This window comes from Mercenaria mercenaria, chromosome 10 (assembly GCF_021730395.1).
Source record: "Mercenaria mercenaria strain notata chromosome 10, MADL_Memer_1, whole genome shotgun sequence".
In the NCBI taxonomy this organism is placed as follows: domain Eukaryota; kingdom Metazoa; phylum Mollusca; class Bivalvia; order Venerida; family Veneridae; genus Mercenaria; species Mercenaria mercenaria.
In genome coordinates this window covers 73,186,507-73,200,132 of record NC_069370.1, presented here as the reverse complement: position 1 = coordinate 73,200,132, position 13,626 = coordinate 73,186,507, and the positions used below count along the sequence as shown (strand labels likewise).

Below are 13,626 nucleotides of genomic sequence, written 5' to 3'. Positions count from 1 at the left end.
TTGAAGGATTTCAAAGAAACTTGACACAAATGTTCACAACACCAAGACGACCTGAAGAGCGCATGTTTTGGATGTCTCATTTCAAGGTCAAGGTCACACTTAGGGGTCAAAGGTCATATGAGTGTGTTTCGTGTCCGCTCTGTAACTCTTTAACTGCTTAAAGGATTTCAAAGAAACTTGGCACAAATGTTCATCACACTGAGACGATGTGCAGAGCGCTTGTTTCAGATGACTAGCCTCAAGGTCACACTTAGGAGTGAAAGGTCATATATGACTTTGCTGTGTCCGCTCTGTAACTCTTGAACTGCTTGAAGGATTTCAAAGAAACTTGGCACAAATGTTCACCACACTGAGGCGACGTGCAGAGCACATGTTTCGGTTCACTCGCTTCAAGGTCAAGGTCACACTTAGGGGTCAAAGGTCATATATGACTTTGCTTTGTGTATATTGCTCTGCATTGCAGTGCTCTTGTTTTTATTTGGCAAAATACCTTTTTGTTTTCTTACAATAATTTTTTTTTGGAATTACTTTCCTTTTTTGTTACTATAAATAGCCTTTAAATAGCTTATTTTGAAACTTTTTTATTATTGGCAGTAGGGAAAAACTGAGACTACTTTTCTGTGGTACAACATGGATGGTACATCTGATTTTTAGATGTATTTTGACATAACTTTACCTAGTAAGAATTTTTTCTTGGACTTGGACAATTTTTTTTTTTTTTTTGGAATTTCTTCTTTTTGTTGTTCCTGTCCTTTGGGCTTCAACATTCAAGTTCTTTAAATTTTGCTCCCATCCTCTGATGTAACCCTTCGGGCGTATATTGCCCCGCTTAGCGGCGCTCTTGTTAATTTGCACATGATATGTGTCTTTCTGTCTGACGTCCATCACACTTCCATGAAGGGATTACACAAATGTTCCCCATAATGGGAGTACTATCAAACCATTTTTGTCAAATAAGTCAACAAGTAAATCATCAGAAATTATTTTAAAAGAAGAAAACAAAATAATCTCAAATCAAAGAGATGTCTGCGGGATCCTAAATGATTTTTATACGCCCGAAGGGACGTATTATGTTATGACGCTGGTGTCCGTCTGTCCGTCCGTCTGTCCGTTAGCAATTTCGTGTCCGCTCTGTAACTCTTGAACCCCTTGAAGGATTTCAAGGAAACTTTACACAAATGTTCACCACACCGAGACGATGTGCAGACCGCATGTTTTGGATGTCTCACTTCAAGGTCAAGGTCACACTTAGGAGTCAAAGGTCATATCAGTTTGTTTCGTGTCCGCTCTGTAACTCTTGAACCCCTTGAAGGATTTCAAAGAAACTTGACACAAATGTTCACCACACCAAGACGACGTGCAGAGCGCATGTTCCGGATGACTTGCTTCAAGGTCAAGGTCACACTTAGGGGTCAAAAGTCATATCAGTTTGTTTCGTGTCCGCTCTGTAACTCTTGAACTGCTGGAAGGATTTCAAAGAAACTTGGCAGAAATGTTCACCACATTGTAACGATGTGCAGAGCGCATGTTCTGGATGACTCGCTTCAATGTCAAGGTCACACTTAAGGGTCAAAGGTCATATATGACTTTGCTTTGTGTATATTGCTCTGCATTGCAGTGGTCTTGTTTTTATTTGGCAGATCTCTTTTTCGTACTTACAATAATTTTATTTTTTTTTAATTACTTCCCTTTTATGTTACTATAAATAGCTTATTTTGAAACTTTTTTATTATTGGCCGTAGGGAAAAACCGAGACCACTTTTCTGTGGTACAACATGGATGGTACCTCCAATTTTAAGGTGTATTTTTACATACCTATACCTGATAAGGATTTTTTTGTAGACTTAGATTTGTTTTTAGTGATTAGTGATTGACACTTCATCTTTTCCATCAAATCTCAAACTAGCACAGGTCACACCAATTTTCAAAAAAGATGATCCTTTTGTTGCAAAAAATTACAGACCTGTAAGCATCCTCCCTACAATGTCTAAAATTTATGAAAAAGTTTTAAATGATCAGCTTAACACACACTTTAACAAACTTTTTAATGATTTACTTTCTGCTTTCAGGCCAGGCTATAGCTGTCAGACAGCCCTCTTGCGTGTGGTTGAGGACTGGAAGATTGCACTGGACAGGGGAGACTACGTGGCCGCAATACTTATGGATCTGTCAAAAGCTTTTGACTGTATCCCTCATGATCTTATTGTCCTCAAGCTACGGGCATATGGGCTGACTGACAGAGCCTCCAAACTTGTACATAACTACTTGTCAAATAGAAAACAAATGGTCAAAATAGGAGAGGCATCTAGCACACGGCTTGAACTCTCTAAAGGTGTTCCACAGGGGTCAGTTTTGGGACCAATGATTTTCAATATTTCTATTAATGATATTTTTTATTTTGTGGAAAAATCTAAACTGTATAAATATGCTGATGACAATACCATTTCTTTTAATCATAAAGATATAAATGTTTTAAAATCTGTTTTAGAAGAAGAAAGTTTAAATCTTATAGAATGGTTCAACTTTAGCCAGGTGCAAGCAAACCCTGATAAATTTCAAGCAATTTCTGTTGGAAAATATACACATGATGTCTCTCCTACCTTTCAAGCTGGAGATGTAAATATTACTTGTGATGATAATGTTAAGTTGCTGGGTGTTGACATTGATTTTATGCTAAACTTTAATGACCAAATTGCCAAGATGTGCAGGAAAGCAGCAATGCAGCTGAATGTACTTTTACGCATGAGCAAATTTCTTAATACTGAAAACAAAATACTTATATACAAATCTATCATTAGATCCAATTTTAACTATTGTCCTCTTGTTTGGCACTTTTGCAATAAAGCTAATATTGAAAAATTAGAAAAACTTCAACACCGAGCATTGAAAATAACCTTCAATGATTTTATATCCTCATATAATGACCTCTTACATAAGGCTGATATGCCAACCTTACATCTTAGCAGGATACGAGCTTTGGCTATAGAAACCTTCAAATGTTTGTACAAAATTTCTCCTTCCTATCTTTATGATCTTGTTAGCTTTAAAAATGATTCTTATTCTTTCAGGTATGTAAATACTTTACTAGTACCAACTGTAAAATCCACTACCTATGGTAAGAAGTCGTTCAGGTATGAGGCAGTGCAGGTGTGGAACAGCCTCCCAAATGAAATCAGACAGGTGGATAACTTCAAAGAGTTCAGGAGACTGATCCGCACCTGGGCTGGACCATCCTGTAAATGCTCCCTATGTATGTAGTTTGTTTAGTTTACTTGTTTTTTGTATCATTTCTAAATGCCTGCTTGTGTTTATTCTTTTGTAATACCCGGCTTGTTTTAGTTGTCTTTTAATTTTGTTTTATTTGATCCGCACCTGGACTGGACCATCCTGTAAAAGCTCCCTATGTATGTAGTTTGTCTTTAATTTGCTTGTTCTTTGTATCATTTCTGAATGCTTGCTTGTGATTCTGTTGTATTACCCAGCTTGCTTTTAGTTGGCTTTCAATTTTGCTTCATTTTGTATTTGTGTTTTAGTTTTTAGCCATACTATGTAGTGTTTACTTACTTTGCCTTAGATGCCTTAAACTATCAGTTATTTTGTGTTGTTTTATATAACTTTTGTGCTGCCATTATATGCCTTTGTACACTATCTTTGCTGAAACCTAGTCTTAATATGCTATCATTTTGTGATTTTTTAGCTCGACTATTCGAAGAATAGTCTAGCTATTCTACTCACCCTGGCGTCGGCGTCACACCTTGGTTAAGTTTTTGCATGCAAGTACATACAGCTATCATTTAAAGGCATATAGCTTTGAAACTTATTTATTCTTTTTCTAGGTCAATTACCTACCTCTCTGGGTCAAGTCCCATAACTCTGACGTGTATTTTGAGCAAATTATGCCCCCTTTTGGACTTAGAAAATTTTGGTTAAAGTTTTACATGCAAGTTACTATCTCCAAAACTAATGCAGATATTGAATTGAAACTTCACATGTGTCTTCGGGATTATAAAACTAGTTGATAGCACCAAGTCCCATAACTCTGACCTTCATTTTGGCCAAATTATGCCCCCTTTTGGACTTAGAAAATTCTGGTTAAAGTTTTGCGTGCAAGTACATACAGCTATTACTAAAAGGCATATAGATTTGAAACTTATTTTTTCTTTTTCTAGATCAATTACCTACCTCACTGGGTCAAGCCCCATAACTCTAAAATGTATTTTGGCCAAATAATGCCCCCTTTTGGACTTAGAAAATTCTGGTTAAAGTTTTACATGCAAGTAACTATCTCCAAAACTACTACAGATATTAAATTGAAACTTCACATGTGTCTTCGGGGTTATAAAACTAGTTGATAGCACCAAGTCCCATAACTCTGACATGTATTTTGGGCAAATTATGCCCCCTTTTGGACTTAGAAAATCCTGGTTAAAGTTTTGCGTGCAAGTACATACAGCTATTACCAAAAGGCATATAGCTTTGAAACTTATTTATTCTTTTTCAAGGTCAATTACCAACCTCACTGGGTCAAGTTCCATAACTCTTAACATGTATTTTGAGCAAATTATGCCCCCTTTTGGACTTAGAAAATTCTGGTTAAAGTTTAACATGCAAGTTACTATCCCCAAAACTAATGCAGATATTGAATTGAAACTTAAGATGTTTCTTCGGGGTTATAAAACTAGTTGATAACATCAAGTCCCATAACTCTGATATGTATTTTGGTCAAATTATGACCCTTTTCGACCTTAAAACTCTTTTGATATTTAACATTTTGGGTAATAATTTCCTGCTTCTGTGACAATATTTCGAATAGTCGAGCTTGGCTGTCTTACGGACAGCTCTTGTTTCATATAGCTTCTCCTAACATAGTTTTTATGATATGTGATTTACCTGCATGATCTCTTTTTAAATGTGCTCTTTAACTTAAATATTTTTTGTGATATGTGTTTTATCTGCACGATCTCTCTTTAAATGTGCTCTTTAACTTAATTGTTTTTATGTGCTTAATATTTCTTTTACAGGTTTTTATGTTTTTTCTCGTTTTGTTGTTGCATGACTTTGTTTTTGTCGGAAAATAGCTGTCTAGCTAATGTTTCTTTGTTTATACTACCCGACTTAAAATAAAGCTTCTTGTATCTTGTATCTTGTATAATGAGACAACATATGAGCAAGACCCAGATCCCTAGCTCCAAGGTCAAGGTCACACTTAAAGGTCAAAGGTTAACAGGGTCTGTTTCGTGTCTGGTTCATAACTCTGCCATTCATCACAGGAATTTGAAATTTCTTGGCACAAAAGTGTCATGCGCAAGAACCAGACCCCTAGCTCTAAGGTCAATGGCACACGTAGACCAGTTAATAAATCAGCCATTCATCAAGAGATTAAAAAATTATTTTACACAAATGCTCATCTAATGAGTTGGTTTGTCATGAGCAAGACCCAGAACCCTAGCTCCGATTTCAAGATTTTTTTGTCTGGTCGTAACTTTTTTATGCATTGGTGTATATTCAGTTAACTTAGCATAAATATTCACCATTACAAGACATTGTGTCATGTGCAAAGGTCAAGCCTACAGGCACCCACTTTTAACTTTCTTTTCTTTTGTTTTTGGTACATGAAATTACCTCCTATTTATATGAAAAAGTACAATATGGGATGTTTTTATATCAGTTTTCCCACTATTCTATATATGTTTTAAGTAAGGTAATTGGTATTGATAGATATAAAAAGCTGTTAACAATTGTAGACTTGCAGAATGCAAATCCAGGCACAAGTTATAAGTTAATGGTATATATAGGTAAATGCATCATTACTGTGGTTGCCACACATTAAGTTGATATGCAGTGCAGCACTGCATCAGCAGTAGAATTAACATTTTCTGGTGTGTTATTTAAAACAAGTTATTTTAGTACCATATAAGTGTCATGCATTTCATTTGTTTATTGATTACCTCCCTTTAATATGATAAAATATCTCATTAAATTTTATTTGTTTCTCCTTACAAATTTAAAAATAAAATTACATTAAGTTTTTTAAATACAGACAGGGCTTTTCTTTACCAGGATGGGAAGGGGCCCAAGTCTGTGATTTGGGGGAAAAATAGCTCGGTATTTGGGCAAAGGGGAATAAAAATTTTTTGGGAATAACTGCATGATCTAAAAGAAATTTTCTGAGGGAAAAGGGCCTGTTAACGGCCCTTATTATAGAAGGAAAAACCCCTGACTGATATTAGCAGTTGAAAGCATTCACCATCTATAGATTTTCCAGACATTTTCAAACTTAATAATGTCTTCATGAATTATATAATATATAGTTATGACTTATGTACATTGTTAGTATGTTGCCCTATTACTTAGAATATATACATTGTAGTATCGGCATGCAATATGTTTTGTGGAAATTTCCCTTGGGGAGGTACGTTTGTAACTCTGTTACAAATTCTTTTTTGGTCAGTAGTTAAAAGGTCAAGGTAACAGTTATATTGAGACTGAAAATGATGTCTGATCTGTTTTACTTAGAGAACGGTTTATCTTTGGTTTTCAAACTTCATAGGATGATTACCAGTAGTCAGTAGGTGAACTCTTGTTTTTGTTGGTAGGTCAGAGATCAGTGTTACAATGACATTAAGACAAATATTGGGCTTTACAGAATGATTGCATGAGGAAAGTACAATAATGTAGATACAAAGCTGGTTTGGAGTTTGTACTTGAAACCTTAAGGTTACAGTGGTCTGGAGACTAAAAAAGTATCCAGTCAGTAAATGGAAAAAGTTTGAACCTGCGGCCATCAAACTTGATGGAATGATTTCCTGCTTTCAGTTGATGACATTTTTTGTTTTTTGGTCAGTGGGTCAAGGTCACAGTTGCATTTGATAACAAAGAAAGCAATGTCTGATCAATTAGAACTGGAGAGTGCTTGAAATTCGGTGGTCAAACAAAGAAGATTGCATGTGGTCAGTATGTGACAGGTTGTGATAAAGGGTCAAAAGTCATTTCACAGTTTTAGGAGATGGCCTTATTATTTTAAAGGTCATTAGGTTAATGCCACAGGTCAATATCTTGAAAACCCTTTAGCTTACTGAGGTCAAACCTGATAAGATGATTGCATATGGTCAAAAGATGGCTCCTCCTGTTTTTGGAGGTGAGGATGGTCACAGTGATCTAGATTCTAATTTGGAATTGAGAATGCCTGAACATACAGCTGTCAAAGTTCATACGAATATAATTATCTTTGGTCAGTACGTCATGGACACAGCAACGATTAAAATGGTTTAAAGATCTGTAGTTGGAGAACACAGGGAACTTTGACATCTCTGTTTATGTATTTTTCAAGGTCAGCAATGGACGGCAGTGGTGATGGAGGAGACAAACGTGATGTACGGCGTCCAATGAATGCTTTTCTTATCTTCTGTAAACGTCACCGCAGTATAGTGCGAGAGAAAAACCCAGATTTAGATAATCGTAGTGTCACTCGTATCCTTGGTGATTTATGGGCCAATCTGAAGGAAGAAGAAAAAGTAGTGTATACAGATTTGGCAAAACAGGTTAGTGTATTAGTTCTAAATTGCCAAAATGAACAATGATTTTGCCACAATGAGGTGTTTAGCTTTACTGTTTGAGGAAAAGGTACTAAGAGCTGTTGCACTAGTTAGCCAATTTGTCTGTGTCCTGGTTTGTTGAAGGTTTTGTATATAAGCTTGTAGTAACTGCTTGTAGGAATGGATTGAAACTTCACACTCCTTTTCACTGACATAGCACAGGTTCCATAAACTCCATTTTGATTTTTACAAAATTATGCCCCTTTTTTAATCCACCGCCACAAGTGGTGGGCGGTTATAGGAATGGTCTCCATCCTTCTGTCCGTCTGTCCGTAACACTTTCATGTCCGCTCCATATCTCTTAAACCCCTTGAAGGATTTTCATGAAACTTTGGTCAAATGATCTCCTCATTAAGACGATGTGCAGAACTTATGAGTCAGCCTTGTCGGGTCAAGGTCACAGCTCGAGGTCAAAGGTTTGTGCCTTCCATTTTGTGTCCGCTCTATATCCCCTAAACCCCTGGAAGAAATTTGATAAAGCTTTGGTCAAATGATCTCATCAAGACGATGCGCAGAACCCATGAGTCAGCCACGCCGGGTCAAGGTCACACCTTAGGGTGAAAGGTTTGATCCTTCCATTTTGTGTCTGCTCTATATCTCCTAAACCCCTTGAAGGATTTTCATCAGACTTAGGTCAAATGATCACCTCATCAAGGCGATGTGCAGAACTTATGAGTCAGCCATGCTGGCTCAAGATCAAGGTCACAACTGAGGGTCAAAGGTTTGAGCCTTCCATTTTGTGTCTGCTCTGTATCTCCTAATGCCCTTGAAAGATTCATATGAAACTTGGGTCAAATGATCACCTCATCAAGGCGATGTGCAGAACTCATGAGTCAGCCATGCCGTCTTAAGGTCAAGGTCACAACTCAAGGTCAAAAGTTTTAGCCTTCCATTTGGTGTCCGCTCTAATCTCCTAAACCCCTTGAAGGAATTCTATAATACTTGGGTCAAATGATCACCTCATCAAAACAATGTGCAGAACTTATGAGTCAGCCATGCCGGCTCAAGGTCAAGGTCACAACTTAGGGTCAAAGGTTTGAGCCTTCCATTTTGTGTCCACTCTGTATCTCCTAAACCCCTTGAAGGATTTTCATCAAACTTGGGTCAAATGATCGCCTCATCAAGAACTCATGAGTCAGCCATGTCAACTCAAGGTCAAGGTCACAACTCAAGGTCAAAGGTTTGAGCTCTGTATCTCCTAAACCCCTTGAAGGATTTTCATCAAACTTGGGTCAAATGATCACCTCATCAAGGCGTTGTGCAGAATTCATGAGTCAGCCATGTCAGTTCAAGGTGAAGGTCACTGCAAAAGGTCAAAAGTTTACCCTTTCACTATCCATAACAGTGGCGGGGGATTTAGCTGCCTTTCAGACTGCCTTGTTCAACTTAGCAATTTTTTGTTAAGTTTTTGTATGTAAGCTGGTATCTCAGTACCCACTAATGGGAATGGATTGAAACATCATACACTTGTCCACTGTGAAAAAAAAAGTTAATATTTTCAGCTCACCTGAACCAAAGGTGTATGGTGAGTTATAGTGTTATTTCTAGAGCGACGCAGTGGGGCGCCCCGCCCTGCCCTTTTTTACTGCCGCCACGCTGCCCTTAAAATATGCCCTTTTGCCTTTGATCTTCTGCTAAATCCCGCCAATTTCCCTGTTGACATGCCTCGACATTTTTTGATCAGCAAATTACGTCACGGCGTGTGCACACAGGTAATGAGAATCAATGAAGTGTTACAACTAATTGATAAAGAGTATGGATCCTGTGAAATGTCAAAAAGGCGTGCGTAAGCGGCCAGCTGATTACCAAGCCAGGCCTTTTTTTATGCTGATTTTAGGGCCGAAATTCGGCCCCATTCCCCAATCTGAAAAGTATACTCTTTTCCCCACTTTGGCCAAAAATTCCCCATGCAAAAAAAATGAAATTAGTTTTGATTTTCAGTCCTGATTTTAACAACTTTTCAGCAAATATATTCCTCCAAACAATGATTTCGCGACGTAAATTTCCCCTCCAAAAGGGACCTGGTACCCTTCCCCAAATTTACAAAAAAAGGGCTGCGAGCACGTGAAAAGTGCCCTAGATTTCTTTGTGCAAAATTTAAATTAGACCGTTGTTTAGTATAATAACAAGTATAATATCAGTCCAGTTTGATTCTACTGTAATTTAAACTAGAAAATGCACAAATTTTAATGAATATCGAAAGTAAAAGTAAGTTTAGAATGTCAGTTCACGAGTCTTATTACTCCCGATGTCGTGTGCAATTTTTCCATATTTCCTTCAAAAAAGCTGACAGTTGGGGAATTTTTTATGTTGAGAAACATCAAAATTTGAGGAACTATCTCTGGTTTACCCTAGTGGGTCATGTAAACTGAGTAAAAACTACTTTCAGACAACATTCCGAAAGTGTACCAGTATCCGGATTGTATATTTTGGATATGCGTTTTAGTAAACTTTAACCTGACTAATAACACTTTTCTGTTAATGAAATATTGATGAAAGACCTGATCAATACAACACAACTTCTGATAATTATTAGTTTACAATGTGTCCTGAAACAGGCCTTTAACTATGTTGTTTACAGCATGATTTGGTTTCAAGATTAAGCTTATATTAATTAAGGCCCTCCACTATTTCATATGAATAAGTTAACATTCTTTGTGACATTTTTTAAGAGAAAGGCTTGAATGGTTTAACCTAAACTATAAAGTAAGTAAAAAGCCTTTGTAAACTTTTTTACTGGTTTTGGGAAGATTTACCACTTTATTCTGTGACATTTCTTTTAAGTGTGCAATAAAGATAAATGGAATACATATTAACTATAGACATCTAGAAATGCAACTACTGCTATGGTAACTTTCACGTCTAAAAGAGCACCCTGCCCCTTTCGGACAGCACCCTGCCCCTTTTTGGCAGCACCCTGCCCTTTTTGAGCTCTAGAAATAACACTAAGTTATTACTAGAGATAGATGTCTAATATCTTCAGTACATCATCTAGTTACATTCAAACATTTTCTTCTCTGAAACAGTTGACCAGAATAACAGTTGCTCCAAACTTAGTTTGTAACATCCTGATACATGTACATTGTATGTACCTCTCTCAAGTTTGTTAAGTAGTTTTGCTTCACTGCAAATACACTTCTTACACCTCCTCTGAAACTACTAGTCAGGGTTACACCAAACTTTATCTGAAGCATCCTGGCATTAACCTCTGAAGTTTGATCACACTTGACTTAATTTAGGAGATGCCAGAGTCATTCCAAATATAGGAGAGACTTTAAGTGACATTTTCTTATGCACTGCTGAATGTATTTTCAACATACTTGGTCTGCAGCAACTTTGGATATTAAGCCTTCCTCAATTTTTTTCAAGTGGTTCCACTTGACTGCACTATGGGGCTGTCAGAGCTAAAAATAATAAAAACTTGCCCCTCTGTTATAGACTGCAAAGTTGTTAAATTTGTCACCATACAATTTGGAAAAAGTAAAAAGCGTCTACTCTAGTCTTGCTCATTATAAATGCATGTTAACACCCTATATTTTTGCAGTACAAAGATGCTTTTATGAAAGCGAACCCAGATTACAAATGGCACAACCCAGAGAAAACGCTTGGCTCTCAGAAATCTGGCTTACCGCTGACCAAACCCACCAATGCCAAGGTGGTAAGGACTGAGATGAACCTGTTACCAGAAGGTTCCATTATACCGGGCAAACTGGCAGGTAATATGCTGATTTCTTTGTTTGGTTTGATACTGGTTACCAGTTGGATAAATGCCGTTTTTCAGCTTTATCAGTGCCTGGGGTCAGTTAACCTGTCCAGATTTCGGGATTGTGTACTAGACCTGACTTGTTCTTCTCAAGAAAATGGCAACTTCTCCATATAAACTGGAATGAAAGGACCAGTGAGTTTATGTCATCGGTCAGTTTTCACAGAGAATATTCATGTCACCTTGAGAGGTTGATTGTGTGACCTTTGGTTCACTTTGACCTTGTGACCTCTAGTTTGGTAGTTTGTGTACCGGACTTTCTTACCAGGTAGAGAAATGGCAGGTTTGGTCTAACACTAACAAATGTAAATTTTGTTTGGAACACAGGAAAAAAAGACATTTATGAGGCATTGATGAATTTATGTAATATAAACACACTACACATAATTGCTATTTATAGCTGTTTCTAAATCAACAAGTAACTGGTTTTTAGCTCGACTATTCATAGAATAGTGAGCTATTGCACTCGCCCATGCGTCGGCGTCGGCGTCGGCGTCGGCGTCTGCGTCCGCGTCCGCGTCCCGATTTTGGTTAAGGTTTTGTATGTAAGCTGGTATCTCAGTAACCACTTGTGGGAATGGATTGAAACTTCACACACTTATTCACTGTGACAAACTGACTTACATTGCACAGGTTCCATAACTCTATTTTGCTTTTTTACAAAATTATGCCCCTTTTTCGACTTAGAAATTTTTGGTTAAGGTTTTGTATGTAAGCTGGTAACTCAGTAACCACTTGTGGGAATGGATTGAAACTTCACACACTTATTCACTGTGATGAACTGATCTACATTGCACAGGTTCCATAACTCTATTTTGCTTTTTTACAAAATTATGCCCCTTTTTCGACTTAGAAATTTTTGGTTAAGGTTTTGTATGTAAGCTGGTATCTCAGTACTTACTAATGGGAATGGATTGAAACTTCACATACTTGTTCACTATCATGATCTGACATGCACTAAGCAAGTCCCATAACTCTACTCTCTTTTTTTTCAAAATTATGCCCCTTTTTCGACTTAGCAGTTTTTGGTTAATTTTTGTATGTAATCTGATATCTCAATATCCACTAATTGGAATGGATTGAAACTTCACACACTTGTTCACTGTCATGATCTAACATGCACTGTGAAGGTCCCATAACTCTACTTGGCATTTTTACAAAATTATGCCCCTTTGACTTAGCAGTTTTTGTTAAGTTTTTGTATGTAAGCTGGTATCTCAGTATCCACAAATTGGAAAGGATTGAAACTTCACACACTTGTTCACTGTCATGATATGACATGCAGTACAGAGGTTCAATACTTCTACTTTGCATTTTACAAAGTTATGCCCCTTTTTCAACTTTTGTATTCATTCAGTTGACAAGGCTGTTGAATAGTCGAGCGTTGCTGTCCTCCGACAGCTCTTGTTTGCATAGTTGCTGCTTTTGTCAAAGCATTTAAACAGATTAAGGTGAACAAGTATTAGTGAAATACATTGCAAATTTTCATCATAATTTATTATATTCATGACAAGAAGTAACTGAAAACATTTAAAATTCCAGATCCTAATAACATGGGTGGATTGAGTTTGCTGCTTATGGCAGGAGAGCAGTCTGGCCCTGTACCTGTAGGTATAAAACCATTGTCTTCTGCAACAGTGCCCAGGTCTGTAGAAATGTCGTTTGCAACATTGCCAAGGTCTCCAGAACTGACATCTTTTCCAACTTGCACTTTACCAAACAACATGACTCCTGGAAATACAAGTCTAAATTCTGGAGATAGATTAGCGGTGTTTAGAGATAATAAACCACTGAATTTGATGGAGGATAAACTGGAAAATCGTCAAGTTGTGGCTGATAATGTGTTGCATCTTGAAGATAGCAAGAGTAACTGGAAGCTTGAAGAAGCAGCTGTAAAGTCGGTTATGCAATTAAAACATTCAGGTGTTGAAAAGACATGGGAAAACTTCCTGCCATCAAAAAGTGGCAGTTTGGTAAATATTTAATTATCAAGTAATATCCAGAGCGAAGAGTGATAAGTAATGGTGTAACGAGGTATTGTACTATGGATGAGTTACAGTTCTGATTGTGCATATAGCTGTCAAACATAAACATTTGTCAAACATTTCCTATTCCTATACAAGCTATTTGGAGTGGTACAAAAACAACTGATTTAAATGTTATTGTACCCTACAAACAACGAAGTCATAAGGAGGGTATACTGGTTTCAGGTTGTCTGTCTGTCCATAGACACAATCTTGTGCGCACCAACTCTCCTCATCCCCTAGA

At 37.2% G+C, this 13,626-nt stretch overlaps 1 protein-coding gene across 7 annotated transcripts in view; it reads left to right on the top strand.

Moving 5' to 3' along the window:
* The window catches only part of LOC123560636 (HMG box transcription factor BBX-like), a 34,443-nt gene that overhangs the window by 1,366 nt on the left and 19,451 nt on the right, over positions 1-13,626 (top strand). For 4 of the 7 annotated variants that reach the window (XM_053553362.1, XM_053553364.1, XM_053553363.1 and 1 more), the window contains exons 3-5: positions 7,331-7,541; positions 11,140-11,311; positions 12,901-13,331. In XM_053553362.1, coding sequence (XP_053409337.1) covers positions 7,338-7,541; positions 11,140-11,311; positions 12,901-13,331 — 807 coding nt within the window. In that variant the 5' untranslated portion in view covers positions 7,331-7,337. Of the gene's footprint in view, positions 1-3,068; positions 3,251-7,330; positions 7,542-11,139; positions 11,312-12,900; positions 13,332-13,626 lie in introns of all 7 variants that reach the window. The other 3 variants (XM_053553360.1, XM_053553359.1, XM_053553358.1) reach the window with 1 other exon arrangement.